General features: G+C 34.9%; 1 protein-coding gene and 1 long non-coding RNA gene across 6 annotated transcripts in view; one reads left to right on the forward strand and one right to left on the reverse strand.

Annotated features, from left to right (window-relative positions):
* Positions 1–16,874, forward strand: part of LOC140598567 (uncharacterized) — a 308,814-nt gene that overhangs the window by 8,788 nt on the left and 283,152 nt on the right. The gene's annotated exons all lie outside the window — the stretch shown is intronic.
* The window catches only part of LOC112930966 (bifunctional heparan sulfate N-deacetylase/N-sulfotransferase 3), a 174,133-nt gene that overhangs the window by 1,633 nt on the left and 155,626 nt on the right, over positions 1–16,874 (reverse strand). For all 3 annotated transcript variants that reach the window (XM_072755358.1, XM_072755357.1, XM_026013440.2), the window contains 3 exons: positions 16,244–16,414; positions 14,760–14,869; positions 4,422–4,524 (listed from right to left, as the gene is read on the reverse strand). In XM_072755358.1, the coding sequence (XP_072611459.1) occupies positions 4,422–4,524; positions 14,760–14,869; positions 16,244–16,414 (384 nt within the window). The remainder of the gene's footprint in view (positions 1–4,421; positions 4,525–14,759; positions 14,870–16,243; positions 16,415–16,874) is intronic.

Consider the following 16,874-nt stretch of genomic DNA (forward strand, 5'->3'; position numbering starts at 1 on the left):
AAGCATGTGGGATATTTATTTATTTAGCAAAACATAAACACAATGACTCTCTTCTTCAAAAAAGACACTCTATATACATACAGTGTTTTTACTAGGGAAAGAGCTTTTGTATTAAACTTGTGATTTATTTGTGCAAAATTAAGTGTTAAAATAATTTGATTGACTTGTCATAAAAATAGTTGTGACAACTGGTTGGGTCTAATATTATGCTCTTATTAAAATCATCCTTGCTTTGAGAATGTTAGATGCTTGATGTTTTGATACATCTATAATATAAAATACTCCTTTGCCATCATTAATTTACATTAGATTTAGAAGGTACGTTATTCTTTCTTAAGAGATGTTTTAAGGCATACAAAAGCATATTGCTAAAAACAATATTGTGGTAGACTTAAAAATGCAGTAGGTAAACCAGGGTAACCTCTAACCTACTATATTTGTATAATTTGGCCTAAAGAAGCAAAAGAATGCCTTGTAATCTAGCTTGACTTAGAGGGAGGTAGATTTCTCTTAAAAAAAAAAACATTTTAATAATTGGAACTGTCAAACTGGGAAGGGCTGTGCTACGAACTGGCATTTAGTGGAATTCATATATAGGTTGGATGATCATTGCTAGGATTGTTGTGAAGGAGGGATTTCTGCATGTGTATCTGTACCTCCACACCTTGTACTATTCTGAGATTTTGCATGGAGTCGAACTTTAAAAAGTTTTTATTTAATTCCATGTGCTGTTCTTTTAAAATGTAATATCTGGTATTCCATTTTAAATGCCATAGAAGCAAGTCTCATTTTGTATTGATAATTTCAATGTAATATAGTGGCTTTTGTAGGAATCATGATCACTGGAATTAAATAGAGTATTTGTGCTATATTCTTTTTCTTTTTTTTAAAGATTTTATTTTATTTATTCAGAGAGGCACAGAGAGACACAGGCAGAGGGAGAAGCAGGCTCCATGCAGGGAGCCCAACGTGGGACTTGATCCTGGGTCTCCAGGATCACGCCTGGGCTGCAGGCGGCGCTAAACCGCTGCACCACCAGGGCTGCCCCTAGGATGAGCCTTTGATCTTTGAGTACAGTCTGAGTTTCTGAATTTCCCCATTTTGTTCTCTCTTATTGGCTTACTTTGTACTATTTCTCATTATGACAGAAGTCCTGCTTGGAACAGCAGCTTGGGGTTACCCGGTTCCTGCCAGCTTGCTCCCTAGTATTTCCATATGATAAGTGATTATCCTACATCTTAACTAAGTCTAGAATTTAACCTCCTAGGATTCATTTCTACTATTTATCCCTTTGGAGTTTGAACTGAACCTCCTGGTACTGAGGATTATCTCAATCTTACCTATTGGCCTATTGGCTTTTTGGGCATCATTTTCAAACCTGGCTGCTGTGTTTGTCCCTAGACAAACCCCTGTCCTGTGCCCTATTATGTGTGTATATGTGTGCCCATGATCATGTCCCCTTCATCAAGTACCCTTTCCTCTTGATGCTCTGCTTCCTCATTATAGCAAAATAAATGAAATGAGATTTGTAATACACAATATGTTCTATTTTAGAGTCTAATATGTTCAGGCAAAAGGGTACTGGAACAGAACTTTGTGGTATGCAGGACTTATTGAACACACATTGTTATCTGGAAGTCATTTAGAAGGGGGAATATTTTATTTATTTATGTTTTTTTATAACATTTATTGACTGTGTTTTTTTTTTTTAAGATTTTATTTATTTATTCATGAGAGACATAGAGAAAGAGAGAGAGGCAGAGACACAGGCAGAGGGAGAAGCAGGCTCCATACAGGGAGCCTGATGTGGGACTCGATCCTGGGACTCCAGGATCACGCCCTGGGCCAAAGGTGGTGCTAAACCACTGAGCCACCCAGGGATTCCCCAGAGGGGGGAATATTTTAGCTGGTAAGATCACAGATAGGATATATGCTAACGTATGTCAATGTAACCTGATTACTTCATGCAAACTCATGTAAAATAATATAATAGGAAGAGATAGTAATATCTTTTATAACATAAAAATATAATAAAAGATGGAATCATATAATATATTCAATATCAGGTTGTTTATTGATGTATTATTAAACTAAATAGTATTCTATGCTTTTGATTTTGAGAGATAATAGACTTAGCGGTATTAATTTAGAATGTCAGTTTTTATTCCTTTTCTACACTATATTTTCATAAACAAGTAAAAGTAGAAGTAGGCCAACAACTTTCTTAATTTACCTAGATTAGATGCATTCTATGATGTTTTGGTGACAGTTGGGTACTGCCATTTTTCTGTAATAGGAGAAGCAAGCAATGTTGTGACACTATTGCCTTTCCTTTACCCTTGCCTTCTCTCTGGTCACTATTTGCATAAAGTCAACCATTCCATTCCCTAAAATAAATGCAGTATTTACATGATATTGTGATATAATAAGGAACATATATATTTGGTTTTCATCTCTGGTTCCTGGCACAGAGCTCCTAAAACCCTTGCAATTTCCTAAGTGATAGGGTGAGTGATAGGTGAGTGTCTTTTGTTATTCATAATAAGCCCTTTTAAGCCAAATCTGAGTTTATGCTAATGAAGTGACTCTTGCTGGGGCCATAGGTAGCTTCAGATAGGGACTAGTTGCTAGAGGAAGGAACATAAGATTAGAGGTTGGGAACTCTCAACCCCAGCCTCTGACCTCTAGAGAAGGAAAAAAGGACTGAGGATTAAGGAAGTTACTAACAGCCAGTGATTTAATCAATCATACCTCCATAAATGGAACCTCCATAAGAGCCCTAAATGAAGACTGGAGAATGTCAGGGTTGGTGCTGGGAAGGTGGTACACTGCAAACTCCACAGAGACAAAAGCTACTGTGCTTAGCACACTTCTGGACCTTGTTCTATGTACCTCTTAATATGGCTATTCATTTGTATCCTTTGTAATAATAGAAAGTAAAGTGTTTCCCTGAGTTCTGTTAACTATTATAGTAAATTATAAAAGCTGAGGAAGGGGTCATGAGAACCCTTGATTTGTAGCCACTTTGGACAGAAGTGAGTAACCTGGGAACCCAGTACCTGCTTTTGGAGTCTGAAGAGAGGGTAGTCTTGTGGTAGTAAGACCTGTTTTTAAAAAAAATTTTTTTTTAAATTTTTATTTATTTATGATAGTCACACACACAGAGAGAGAGACAGAGGCAGAGACACAGGCAGAGGGAGAAGCAGGCTCCATGCACTGGGAGCCCGATGTGGGATTCGATCCCGGGTCTCCAGGATTGCGCCCTGGGCCAAAGGCAGGCTCCAAACCTCTGCGCCATCCAAGGATCCCCGGTATTAAGACCTTTACCTGTGGAGTTACACTACCTTGGGGGTATTTAGTGTTATAATTGATTAAATTGTAGGGTACCTAGTTGGTATCTGCAGAAACTTGCACAATTGCTTGGTATAAACCTGCACACATTTGGTGTCAGAAGTATGAGTTAAAAACCCTTAGAATATATTACACAGTAACCTTGTTGGAGTATCAATTTAGAAGTATTGATACTCTAAAAAGTTTTGTTTTTCTTATTTTTCTGTATCACAAAATCTAATATTATGCCTCCGTATGTTTGTTTGATAGGAGTAAAATACGTGCTATGAAAGATGTTCTACAGGGTCTTTTAAACATTTTCTTTTCTTTTTTAAAAGATTTTATTTATTCATGAGAGACACAGAGAGAGAGAGAGGCAGAGACAGGCAGAGGGAGAAGCAGGTTCCCCGCTGGGAGTCCTTTGTGGGACCCCAGGACCCCCCTGGGATCCCAGGACCCCGGGATCATATCCTGAGCCAAAGGCAGATGCTTAACCACTGAGCCACCCAGGCGTCCCATAAACAGTTTAATAAATACCATAGAGAAATAGCTTCGATATATGAAAATGACATATTTTATATTAGTTATTTAAAATACTATGGAAATTGTCCTTGAATTTCTATTAATGTGTAAGGATTATTTTCATAGTGCTCTGAAGGTAAATTTTAATTATCAACCAAAGAAAACTACCAAAGAAATATTATTATATAGGCTACACTTACTACTCTATAGTGACTTAGTGGAGAAAAAAAATAGAAATTTTTTATCCTGTTTTCAGTTGATGTATTTCCTGTTTTGGTTTCAGTTAATACTTTTAGTGCTAAAATTTCTGTGACTGTATTAATCTTTTTATAATGAGATGTTGCCTTTTTTGTTCTGCTTCAAAATAAAAATTCTGTTGTTTTCCTTTATTCTTGCATAACAGGTAATGTATCATTGGACAAATCAAAACAAGCAATCTGGATACATTGAAATCCAAATGTCACTTGTAACTTTTAGAAGGGCTAAGTTTTTATTTTTTACTTTTATAAGAAAATAAGAAAATATGTATTAGCTTGGTTATTTAGTTTGTAATAAAATTTTATACTTACATCAGGATCCATTGGAGGGTATTTTCTTCCTTTGCTCTTTCCAAGGCATTTTGTTTTACCTTCTTCCAATAACTGACACCAGAAACCTTTATGAGAATCAAACCTAAAAAAAAAAATTAAAAACATAAAGCACAAAAATGTATTTTTCAAGCAATTTATAAGGTATAATGACCAAAAACATAAATATGAATATATTTTTGGATTTTAATCTATAACCAGAGAGACTGGCATATTTTTTGACTAAATCACTTTGCATAAAGTCTTTTGGCATACTTCTGAATTCTTAGTCCATCTGTCATATTTGTGAGTTTGCCAGATTCCTAATAGAAAAATTGTCAGCAGAAGGTCTCCTATTAATAGAAATTAATAAGCCTACCTCCTTCATCTGGAAGGAAAAAGTTTTATAAATTTCAAGTCTGTTCTTTTCCTTTGTAGAGTTTAAAAATGACAAGTCAGGTTTCATCCATATCTATGGACTTATATAGTACTTGTACCATATAATTATAGAGTAATAGAAGCAAAAGGGTTTTGCTGTGCTATGAAGTGATTAATTTTAGGATTCTCTAGCTATCATATACTTAACTTTTTCTCAGAGCCACTTTCTTATTTTGGAATGAGCTCTGTATTAAAGTCACAGTACCTATAAATGTGGATTTTCATGGCGTAACTATAATAAAAATAATAGCACATTAAACTTATATTTCATTTATTTTTATCTTTCATGTGATTTTATTTATTATATTATTCTTTTAAATTTTTATTTTAATTCCAGTTAGTTAATATACTAAGCTTACACTTCAGTTTGCCAAAATATTTTTTAAAAATATTTATTTATTTGAAGGACAAAGAGAGCAGAGGGAGGGTCAGAGGGAGAGGGAGAGAATCTCAAGCAGACTCTGCTGAGCATGGAGCTGGATGCAGGCTTGATCTCATGATCCTAAGAGCATGACCTGAGCCATAACCAAGAGTCAGATGCTCAACTGTACCCCAGTATGCCAAAATATTTTATGTAACTCTTTTTTCTTTGAGCTTTCATTATAACCCCTTAATGATAGAAGGTACATGATTCTTCCCATTTTATGGCACTTAGCATAGTGTTTGGCTCTTTGTGAATGTTCACTGAATGTTAGTTGAATAAATAATGAAAAAGAAGGAATTATTTGTCAAGGTTTATCTCTCTTGGACTATTTTTTTTTTTCCATATGCAGGACATGACTTAAATCTAGGCCTCCTACTCTAAGTCTGGTGCCTTTTCTTCTTCACTGATCTCTGGTTATGTTTTATATTATCATTCATTACAAATAAATAGTAATTTTCATGCTTGAATATAAAAACAAAAGTAAAAATTAGTAATGATAATTCTTTCACATTGCTTTTATAATTTAATAATTCTATTGCTATAATTTCTTCACTGGAATTACCACCTGGGGCTACTTCTTCCTTTTGTTTTTTTAATCTACACTACTCAGACTACTGTTTCTGATTTTTTCTTAAAATTATAGTGTGAACAGTGAACAATAGGCAATTGAAATAACACTTTTAGCCTAAAAATGTGAAATACCTAGAGAAAAATTTAATGTAAAATATGTGCAACATCTGACACTGAAAACTACAAAACATTGTTAGAGAAATTGTAGAAGACATTAACAAAGAGGGCTATATCATGTTCATAGCTCAAAAGACTATTTTTAAAGTATCAACTCTCTCCAAATTTATCTGTAGATTTAGTGTGATGCCAATAAAAACTCCAGTGCAATTTGTAGAAATTGAAAAGATGATTCTAAAATACGTATGGAAATGCAAAGGACATAGACAAACTAAAACATTTTGAAAAAGGAGAATAAAGTTAGAGATCTTATACTACTTAATTTTAAGATTTACTATAATGCTACAGTAATCAAGTCTATGTGGTATTTGCACCAATGAATATATGGAACCAAAGAGAGGGAGTCCAGAAACAGACCAACACATCTCGAATGAACTGATTTTCAAAAACAGGTGCCAAATAAATTTGATGGGAAAGAACAATGTTTTAAACAAATTAAACTGGAAAAATTGTATATCTACATGGAAAATATGAATATTCATCCTTAATTACACTACATAAAAATTAGCTTAAAGTTAATCATAGACTTTAACTTAAGAGGTAAAACTATAAAAATTCTGACAGTAAGCAGGAAAAACACATAGAAAAATTTTGTAATCTTGATTTAGTAAAGATATCTTAGGATTAATGATAGAAGAAGAATAAAATATTTGAATACATCAAAATTTTACACCTTTGTTTTTCTAAAATACTTTAGAAAATGAAAGAAGAAGTCATAGATTGGGCAAAAGTATTTGTAAAACATAGGACTAATTAAAGACTTGTATTCAAAAAAAAAAAAAAAAGACTTGTATTCAGAACTCAACAAAGAAAGATAATAATGCCAATAAAAATTGGGTCAAATATTGGAACAGGTACTTCATCAAAAAACATATGTGAATGACCAGTAAACAAATGAAAATCTCAACATAATTAGTCATTAAGGAAATGCTAATTAAAATCACAAATGAGGGGCACCTGGGTGGTTCAGTTGTTTAAGCATCTGTCTTTGGCTCAGGTCATGATCTCTGGTCCTGGGATCGAGCTCCATATTGGGTTTCCTGTTCAGTGAGGAGTCTACTTCTCTCTCTCTCTCCCTCTCTCTTCCTGTCTCTTCCTCTGCTCCTCCCTACTACTTTTTCTTTCTCTCTCAAATATGTAAATAAATTAAAAAATAGGTTTAAAATCACAAATGAAATACCACACTCACTAGAATGACAGTTTAAAAAGATCAATACCAAGTGTTGCCAAAGACGTGGAACCATTAGAACTGCTAGATCTTGTTTGTGGAAATTAAGAATATTATAGCCACTTTGGAAAACTTCTTATATATTTAAATATATGATTAGTATTTGACCCATCAATCCATTTTTAGGTGTTAGCCCAAGAGAAATGAAAATATATGTCCATACCAAAATCTGTACACAAATGTTTGTAACTAGCCTCAAATGGAAACAACTCTATGTCTATCAATTAATGAAAGGATAAACAAATTGTAGTATATCCATAGAATGGAGTACTACTCAATGATAGAAAAGGCCTAATTTCTGACAGATGTAACAATAGGGAGGAATCTCAAAAGCACTATGCTAAATGAAAGAAAGTAGATGAGTGGTTGCTAGGGGGCAAGAGTGAGGGGAAAGGACTGACTTCAGAAGAGCATGAAGAAACTTTTTGGATTAATGGAAATGTTCTGTATCTTGATTGTGGTGGTGTATACAACTGTAACCATATGTCAAAATTCATCAATTATACAATTAAAATGGGCAGATTTTATTATATATGAATTCTTCATCCTTAAAGCTGATTTAAAATTATAGTGTAATTGAATGTGTATGTATGTGTTTGGATATGATTTGGAAGGTAGTCTTTATGTAGCTAATTTTGTGGAGTTTATAATATAGCCATCTGAGAAGAATGTAAACCTAGACCTCTGTATGGGTATTAGAGACACTAAAGGATTATTTATATCCCACTTATGCAAAACTGATTTCTCATGATTACTGACACAATTGTGTGAGATCAGGACACAAAATGATATGTTTTCATGTTATTTATATTCTTGTTTGAATCAATAAGGCAACTAAATAAAGTAGTCCCATACTGAGAGGTACAAGAAAGAAAAAGCATTAAAAAGACTATTATTTAAATAACCTGTACATGAAAGCTGGGAAGCTCTAATACAACACCATTTCTGGAAGTCTGCTATTGATATAATATTTTTCATAAACATTTTGTCCTTAGCAATTTCTACAATTGAATTCTGACTCTTTTTAAGAATTTAAGCAATCAAAATTCAGAATCCAGACCAACTATTATTTTTTTGATAATATACCTAACTATAGATACATCTCTGGAAAATACACATGTATTATGTGAAAATGAGCAGCCTTCTGACAGAATGATTTTTTTTTAAGAGACACTGAACTTTATACATAATATAATTGAGAATCAAAATAAAAATAGGTTTTTCTTTCATCTCTGCTAATTGGTTACAGCTTATGCAGCAGGCTATCATGTTGGTCTTTATTGAGAAAAAGTGTGTGTGTGTGTGTATGTGTGTGTGTGCGCACGCATGTGTGTGGCTGGCATGTAGCCCAAGCATCTGTATGTGTAAGTTCATAGGCAATGGCATAAGTGTGTTGGAGTGGAAAAGAAAAGGAGAAGAAGGCAGAAGGGAGATCATGTTTATTTTCCAGATGAGGTAGGGGTGAAGGGATTGATATTGACCTTATGAGTTTGAGGACATCAGCAATGCAATTTCAGAGTTCAAGTGAAGAGGCTTGACAGGAAACAGAAAGAACTCCTTAACAACCATTTAGAGTATCAGCAGTGTTCCTCTTAAGATTAATCTTGGTACCACTGATAACTGGTGGGACATCAAGAAACCTTTCTTTGGTTAGGACTCTCCTTTAAATGACTTCAGGATGTGAACCATTTTTTTGTTTTTTGTTTTTTTGTTTTTAAGATTTATTTATTCATGAGAGACACAGGGAGAGAGGCAGAAACACAGGCAGAGGGAGAAGTAGGCTCCCTGCAGGGAGCCTGATGTAGGACTTGATCCCAAGACCTGGGATCATGACCTAAACCGAAGGCAGATGCTCAACAACTGAGCCAACCATGCATCCCAGAAGGTGAACCTTTTGGAGGAAATTTTATGTGTTGACCCCTATAGTTACCCACTTCTTCCTGGAGGTAGAGATACTTTATCATTGTATCCTAGAGTCTTGCTCATAATAGAACAATAGAACTTTGTTGAATTAGAGTAAAACAAGAATGGATTGGTTCCTAAATTTCTATTGAATATCACCTGGGGATGTCTAGAAATAACTAGACTTGTAGGTTGAGACAATTGAAATTCTCCAGTGATTCAGTCTCCAACTGGTAACATTTTTATATCAATGAAAATGTGACCTTAATTTTACCCTTGGACAGGTGAATCCTAGGGAATATTTGGATTATATTTAGAGGGTTCAAGTATGTTTAAAATGCTTGTACATTGAAATAACATTTCTATGGGAGAATAGTGGATTGCAAACACTACAGGTAAATTTCAAAACCAAAACACCATCATTTAGGTGTTACTAATATGGAACAAACACAGAAGTTACTTTTTGTTTGTTTTTAAATCAGTTTCTTGTCTACAGATATGCTTTTATGATTTAATGAACCATTTTGCTGGGATGCCTGGGTGGCTCAGTGGTTGAGTGTCTGCCTTTGGGTCAGGGCATGATCCTGGGGTTCAGGATCGAGTCTCACATCAGGCTTCTTGCAGGGAGCCTGCTTCTCCCTCTGCCTATGTCTCTGCCCCTCTCTCTCTGTGTCTCTCATGAATAAATAAAAATAAAGTCTTTAAAAAAATAATGAACCATTTTGCTGATACCCATTTTATTTGTAACAGCTTTTTTGAGGTATAATTTATCATATCACCTATCTTAAGTGTACAATTAAGTGATTTGCAGCTAGTTTATATAGTTCTATAACTATCACCACAATCCAGTATTAGAGCATTTCCATAATCCCAAAAAGTTCCTTAGACCAACTGGAAGCAATCTCTGCTGTTACCTCCAGCCCCAGGAAAGTACTGATCTGCTTCAGTTTCTAATTTGTCTTTTCTGGACATTTTCCCCATGGGGGGGGGGGCGGTGGATATGCCAAAATTTGTTAATCCATTTACCAGGCAATGGACATTTGGATTAGTTCCATTTTGGGGCTATTATTAATAATGTTTCTGTGAACAAGTTTTTGATAGACATAGGTTTTCAGTTCTCTTGGAGTAGATTCCTAGGAGTGAAATTATTTGTGAGCTTCTTTTTTTTTTTTTTTTTTTTTTTTTTATTTGTGAGCTTCTGTTTAATTTTTAGGAGACTGCAAAACGGCTTTTCCAAAGTAGCAGTATATTATTCATTATCATTGGCAATATATGAGGGCTCCAGTTTCTCCACATTTTTGCTAACATTTGGTATTGTCTTTTGGATTATAGCCATTCTAGTGGTATTTCAGTGTGATTTTCATTTGCATATCACTATGATTGCACATTTATTATGCAAAGTGATAGTGTATCTGAAGATTGATTCTTTTTATAATATAGCCAGAGACAACTTAAAAAGCTTGTTTTTAAGGTTTCAGTCTTTTTTATTTTTTTATTTTTTATTTTTTATTTTTTTATTTTTTTCAGTCTTTTTTAAAAAGTACTTTCTACTGGTGTACTATTCATTAGTAATAATTTACAATATTGTTTTTCTCTGGTTCTAACATCTTGTGCCAACTTGAAGGGCTTAATAGATTGGCAGTGCAGGCTCCAGTGGACTGATTGAGTTTCAGTCCTGACTCCTCAGTTTATTTGCTGAGTGACTTTTGGCTTCACTTTTTTGTGCCCCATTTTTTTTAGCTGAAAAATGGAGCTAATAGTATCTATCATATATAGTATTGGTATGAAGCAATATATGTAAGCATATAAATGTAGAACATATACATGGATATTGACTTTCAAATGTTATAGTCACTTTAAAAAACAAATTCATCAGAAGAAATTGGGACTCACTATCTTCTTTTTCACCACTTACCATTGCTAGGTGCTCTTTCATGAGTGGTCCAGGGGACCAACAGATTTTAGCTACTATGACTACTTTTATTTTTTGCTACTAAAAAAGGTTTTAATGTGGCACATTTTTACTCAAACTTATTTACAAAGGGATAGGAAAGACTGGGCAATGTAAATTTGGTTGCCAGGGGAAGAAGTGGGATGAGAAACAATTGAAGTCCTTGAATTTTGAAACAGCTTCAATTTTTTATGACTTAGTCAAGCCTCATCCACAGAACAGAACAAAACAAACCCATGATCTTTATTCAGCTCCTGGCCTTCAAATTCTCATTGTCCATTTATTGAAATGTTCACAGGAAATTAGTATTAGAAATTCATAGAACGAAATCCAGTTTCATTTGTGTTGACAAACAAGTTAACTGACTGAAAAAGAAATATGTCAGGTTCAGGTATTTAACCAGTATTTCTAAGTGTGAAACCTCTTATCAGGGTCATTGATGGCTAAGTATAATTGTGAGTGCATATGTTCATGGAAAAATAAAAAGCTTACATTTTTCATTTTAGTTGATACAAATTATTATTTATTAAAATATTATTATTAAATAATGCTAAACATTATTTTACTGCTTTCTCTCAAATGATCAGTCAGCTCTAAAACACTATGTAACATGTAACAGGAAAGCTAAAATAACGTGCCTATTTACAATGTAGGCATAAAGGTTATGTTGAACAAGAATTGTAAAAATACTAATTTCCTTAATTGAGTGAGAGGCTTGCATTTGTATTGTTTAAAACTTATACTACTTATTTAAATCCTATCCATTCTGACCAAAAAAATCAGATATTTAAAATATTCAAGTCATTGAAAATTCATGATGACAGTACTAAGTCATTTAAGACAACCAATGACTGCATGAAATTTGGAAGTCTCAAATATTTTGTTTAGCAATTGGGAAAGGGATAAATAACCCTCTTGCCAGTGGAAATTTATTGCCATTTTTCTTGAAGATAGTTTTGAAATTGGAACTGCTTTTATATTGAAGATAATCAGTTTATAGAGTGCTTAAATTGGAGTACTTTTTCATGCCAAGACTGTATGGTAAAATCTTTGTGTAGACCTAGTTTCATTCATTTATTCTGTGTGCAAAAACTGGATTTATGTGGTTAGTTGAGAATTCATATCTGTTCACAGCTCAGTATATTCTTAGAGGATTTTAAATTTTTTTTTAAGTACCAAAGAGATGGTCCTCACTATCACTAGCAGGAAATGTATGAAACAATAAATTACATTCCTGAGAACATACATTTTGTGTGGCCCCTGCTCATCTCAATGTGTCTAAAGCACCACAGAAAAACTTATCAGTACAGTTCCTTTAACAAGAGTAACTAACTATAGGGGTAGGATTCCAGAACTGCAAAGGGCTTGGTGAAGGAGGATTTACAATTCAGACCTGAGACAACGACCTGAAATTCCAAATATTCTATAGCAGGTACACTGCTGATGTGTGTAGGCCAACTGTTGATTGACAAGAAGATACAAAAAGAAACTGAATGGCTGTACATTATCTCTATCAGCAGGGTGAGAGCCTGGGCAGCCCTGCGGGGCGAGAAGCTGTGGTTTCAGAGACTACGCATATCTTATCTTGCTACTTCACCCACTGAGCCCCATACCAAGTTAGAGAATCATATAAAGGGCAATTTTAGCCAGATACATCCCAGGTGCAAAGTGATCCACAGTTCTTTGTGTATAGTACGTTGCTTTGATATTACTTCTCTTTAGTTTACACTCCCTTTTCTTGGCAGTGGAGGTGAATAAAAAGCTTGCTGCTGAGCTGGATGCGAAGAGGAGAAATAACACAGCATGCAGGTCAAGGACCATTCCATAAAAAAAGAGATTATGTCTTTATAGAATACTTCACTTCTTTTTTCTGAAATACAATGCTTTGCTATATGCTCTACAAAAAAGACCCAAAGATAAACTAACTTGAAATAGAAAACTGTTTAGAAAATAAAAGCTTTCTTTTCTAAGAGACACTTAAAAAAGATATAAAGCAGAAAGTGGACTTGAATTTCTAACTGCAAACTAAAATCATTCAGGTTTCTTTAAGGTCAAGCTGAAAGTTAAATACCTAAGGCGAGTAAAGTCTGTGTTAGTACTTGAACTAAGCTCTACAAAGCTCTAATAGTACTCATAGTATAAAAACACAGAGGTCAGAAGGTTAATAGTAACAACAAAGTAAATGGCTCTTGGGAAGGAAGCTCAAAACTTGAGTTCCTTTGTCCCCCACACCAAAATGTCTTTCTTACATAGGTCTCTGCATATGATTTGCGCAAGACATAAACAATATTGGATGTTTTTCTGCCAATCTTTTTATTTTAAAGATTTTGTTCATTTATTCATGACAGAGAGAGAGAGAGAGAGAGAGAGAGAGACAGAGACAGGCAGAGGGAGAAGGAGGCCCCATGCAAGGAGCCCAACATGGGACTTGAACCCGGGACCCCAGGATCATACCCTGGGCTGAAGGCAGATGCCAAACTGCTGAGCCACCCAGGGATCCTGTCTGTCAATTTTTATTGTAAAGGATGCTGAAAGGTAAAGGAATCCTGCCTCTCATAACTTATAACTTGCTATAAGATAAAGCATATGATGAAAAGAGAAAATCAGTTGATCTATAGAAGTGAGTTTTATATTGAGAAATACAAAGGAAGAATTCCATAACAGTCATTTTCAGTTTCTTTAAGGCTCAGCCTATGACCCTCAAATAAAAAAAAAAAGTGTTATAGTGGGGGTCCAATCCATAGCTCATCCAACTCACTATCTTCCAGTTGCTCTACACATGTGAAACAGAAACAAACACAACTTTCATAAATTTGATTACTGACGATTACACTGGACAAAGTAAGAGGAGGTCTTATATAAAATGCTAAAAGGAGTCCAGAGTCAGGATTAAGGTAAGAGACATATCCAGGTGCAAAATTGCAGGAGGTACTCACTCTTAGGCATTTGCATGGAACTGAGAGTGAGTGTTTCCTTAAATCCTAATGCTTCTCTTGCCTTATCCTAGTCTTGTCCAGATATAGTCAGTTACCTAAGATCAGAAAGAAAACAGCAAAAGAAAGCCAAACCAGAGCTATAATTTTTGTGGCCGCAGAAGAAGACACCTCCTCAGATCCACAGTGGGTAAAAACATAGAAGCAAAAAATGTAAGTATGTTTAAGAGCACATCTCTCAAAAAAAAAAAAAAAAGCACATGTCTCTCTGCCTATTCAGTCACCTATTGGTTGACTTTCTTGCTGCATGACACTGTTTTTGAAAATTGCACACAAGACAGAGGAGAGAGTTCCTGAACCGTCTAGTCACTTCTTCATGCTTCCACGAGTTTCCACCATTGTCTGCTAAATAGACTCAGCACTTATTGACTAAGTAGCCTCTTCTGTGGCTATTGTTAGTTTTAAGATTCACAGTTATTTTGCTTCCCTTCTTTCCTTCTGGAGTAAATCTTTGATAGTTAGTGATCAACAGAGGATTTAGGACATTTATTTGCCACACTGCTGAAAAGATAGTTTTCAAATAATTCATGTCAAACAAATCAGAAAATAATCACTATGTAAGGAACAGCTAACACAATACTTGCATCACTAACCTACAGTTTTTTCAAAACCAATTGTCTCCTGAAACTTTAATAAGTTAATGAGAATATAAACTTACGTTAAAGCTTCTGAGTAATTATAATGAGGAGAAACTCCTAGAAATTTCTGTACTTCATCCATCACTGTAGCAGGATCCATCCTTAGCTGTTGCCCATCGATAATTAGCAACTAAATTACCAAAGGGAGGAAAAAAGACAATGCACATTGAAAAAAGATGTGTAACTGTATAACAAACAATTCCTACACTCTTGAATTTATTCAATGAGAGACATTCTGAGGGGATTTGCATACATTGTTGTTGGACTTAACTAGGCCATTCTTATTAATGACTTGGAATAAGAAATAAATCACACTAATTAAATGCACTCCTGTTTTTAATCTGAGAAGTCCTGAAAATACTATGAAAACAAAAAGCCATTTGAAGAGATCAAAAGAGCTTAAGAAATGTGACTACAAAATCACAAATAGAAACCAAGCAAACAATGGTTCCATCATTCAAGCTGGGAAGGAGAACTGTAAAAAGAAGAAAAGCTGGAATAAGCCCAGGTATAATGAAGCAGAGGACATGTCATTCTCCATGAGTCCATTCAGAGGAGCACTATTTTAGAAATAGTTAGATAATTCATTTGGAAAAAAAGATGAAACTCCCAGAGAAGCTGAATGTGGACAGAAGTTCTTCCATCAACTGAGGGGAAAATTTTGCTTGTTACTCTAGGGAGGCAGGTGGGTGGCCCAGAAAGACAAAACGCCAGGCAGACCATGATGGAAGATCACAAAGAAACCACGATCTGTTCTTCCTTTTTGCTCATACCTCGCATCTCGCATGCCCAATATTTCTGTTTAGCTTAGACCAGCATTGTTCACTAGAATATGTTGTGACTATGGGCATGTTCTATAGTTGTGTCTAACAGGTACCTATTGAGCATTTAAAATGTGCTAATGTGATTAGAAACTGAATTTTTAATTTTATGTAATTTTAATACAAATTTAAATAGCCAGATGTGGCAGCAGCTATCATGCTGGACAGCATAGTTCTAGACACACAGGCATGCGACACATCTGATGTGACTGGATTGCTTCATGCAATCCAATGTAGGTGCTGAGTTTGTAATCTAGGTTGGTGCCTGGCAAAAGAGAGAAGCAAGGAAGGCAAGAAAAGCATAGGGATTATGGAAAATTCTGCAAGGTGTTTCAAAGGGAAATAATGACAATTAAGCAAAACAGTATTTGTCTTGTTTAAGAGTTTCTCAAGCTTTATTGGCAGAATAAGAATCCGGGATATGAAGCTTTTGAGGTTTTTTACAATCAGGATGGACATGCACTAGAAAATACAGCAGGGAGAATTATTCTAAGATACTTTTAGAAAGAAAATTAAACAGTTTGCTTACCTCTGCCTAACTAGTATTCTTTGCCGTAGTCTTATTTACAACTACAGAGTAAAAGCTAGTAATGTTTTAATGAGTAAAAATTTCCTCTATCCTAGAGGCAAAGTCATCAACTTAATGAGATTGTAACATGATGTAAATTCTTATTGCTCAATACCTGAAAGGGAGGGAAATAAACAAGCCATCTCTCGATGTGGCTGGCATACCACCCTGGGACCAAACATCTCTTCTGCAAGGCTCTGAGCTCGGAGGGTGCACGGGGCCCAGCTGAGATCACTTCATAGAAGCTAAACTTCAGAGCTGCGGGGTCTTCATGAGATCGCTGATGCTATGATGAAAAGGTGGATAATTAAACTAGCTTGAACCATAGGCATGAATAATTAAAAACCAATCTCTGTGACAAGTCTCGAAGCTAAAGGAAGGAGCAACTCGCTGCTGGAGAGTTATTTGTTTTTCAATTAATAAAGGATGAAAATGTTTGCTTGGAGCATCAGGATTTAAAGTTATGACACTGATGAAGGTATCTTTTTTGAGAGCTTATTTGGGAGAGGCTGAATTCTTATTGATAGACTTCCTTAGCCAACTTTACTGAGTTTTTTCCTTAATGTATATGTTTATCCAGGAAGCAAACTTTTGAAAGTTGCATTAATGCCCCCTTTGCATCCCATAAGCAAACCATGTTTACATCCATTGAAAATCCATAATACACAAATACTCTGCTAGTTCTGCCACAGTTTCGCTCTCTATCTAGTAATGCAGTTTTAGATTAGAAAAGCCCAACTGTCTAC

This window comes from Vulpes vulpes, chromosome 4 (genome assembly GCF_048418805.1).
Source record: "Vulpes vulpes isolate BD-2025 chromosome 4, VulVul3, whole genome shotgun sequence".
Lineage (NCBI taxonomy): Eukaryota > Metazoa > Chordata > Mammalia > Carnivora > Canidae > Vulpes > Vulpes vulpes.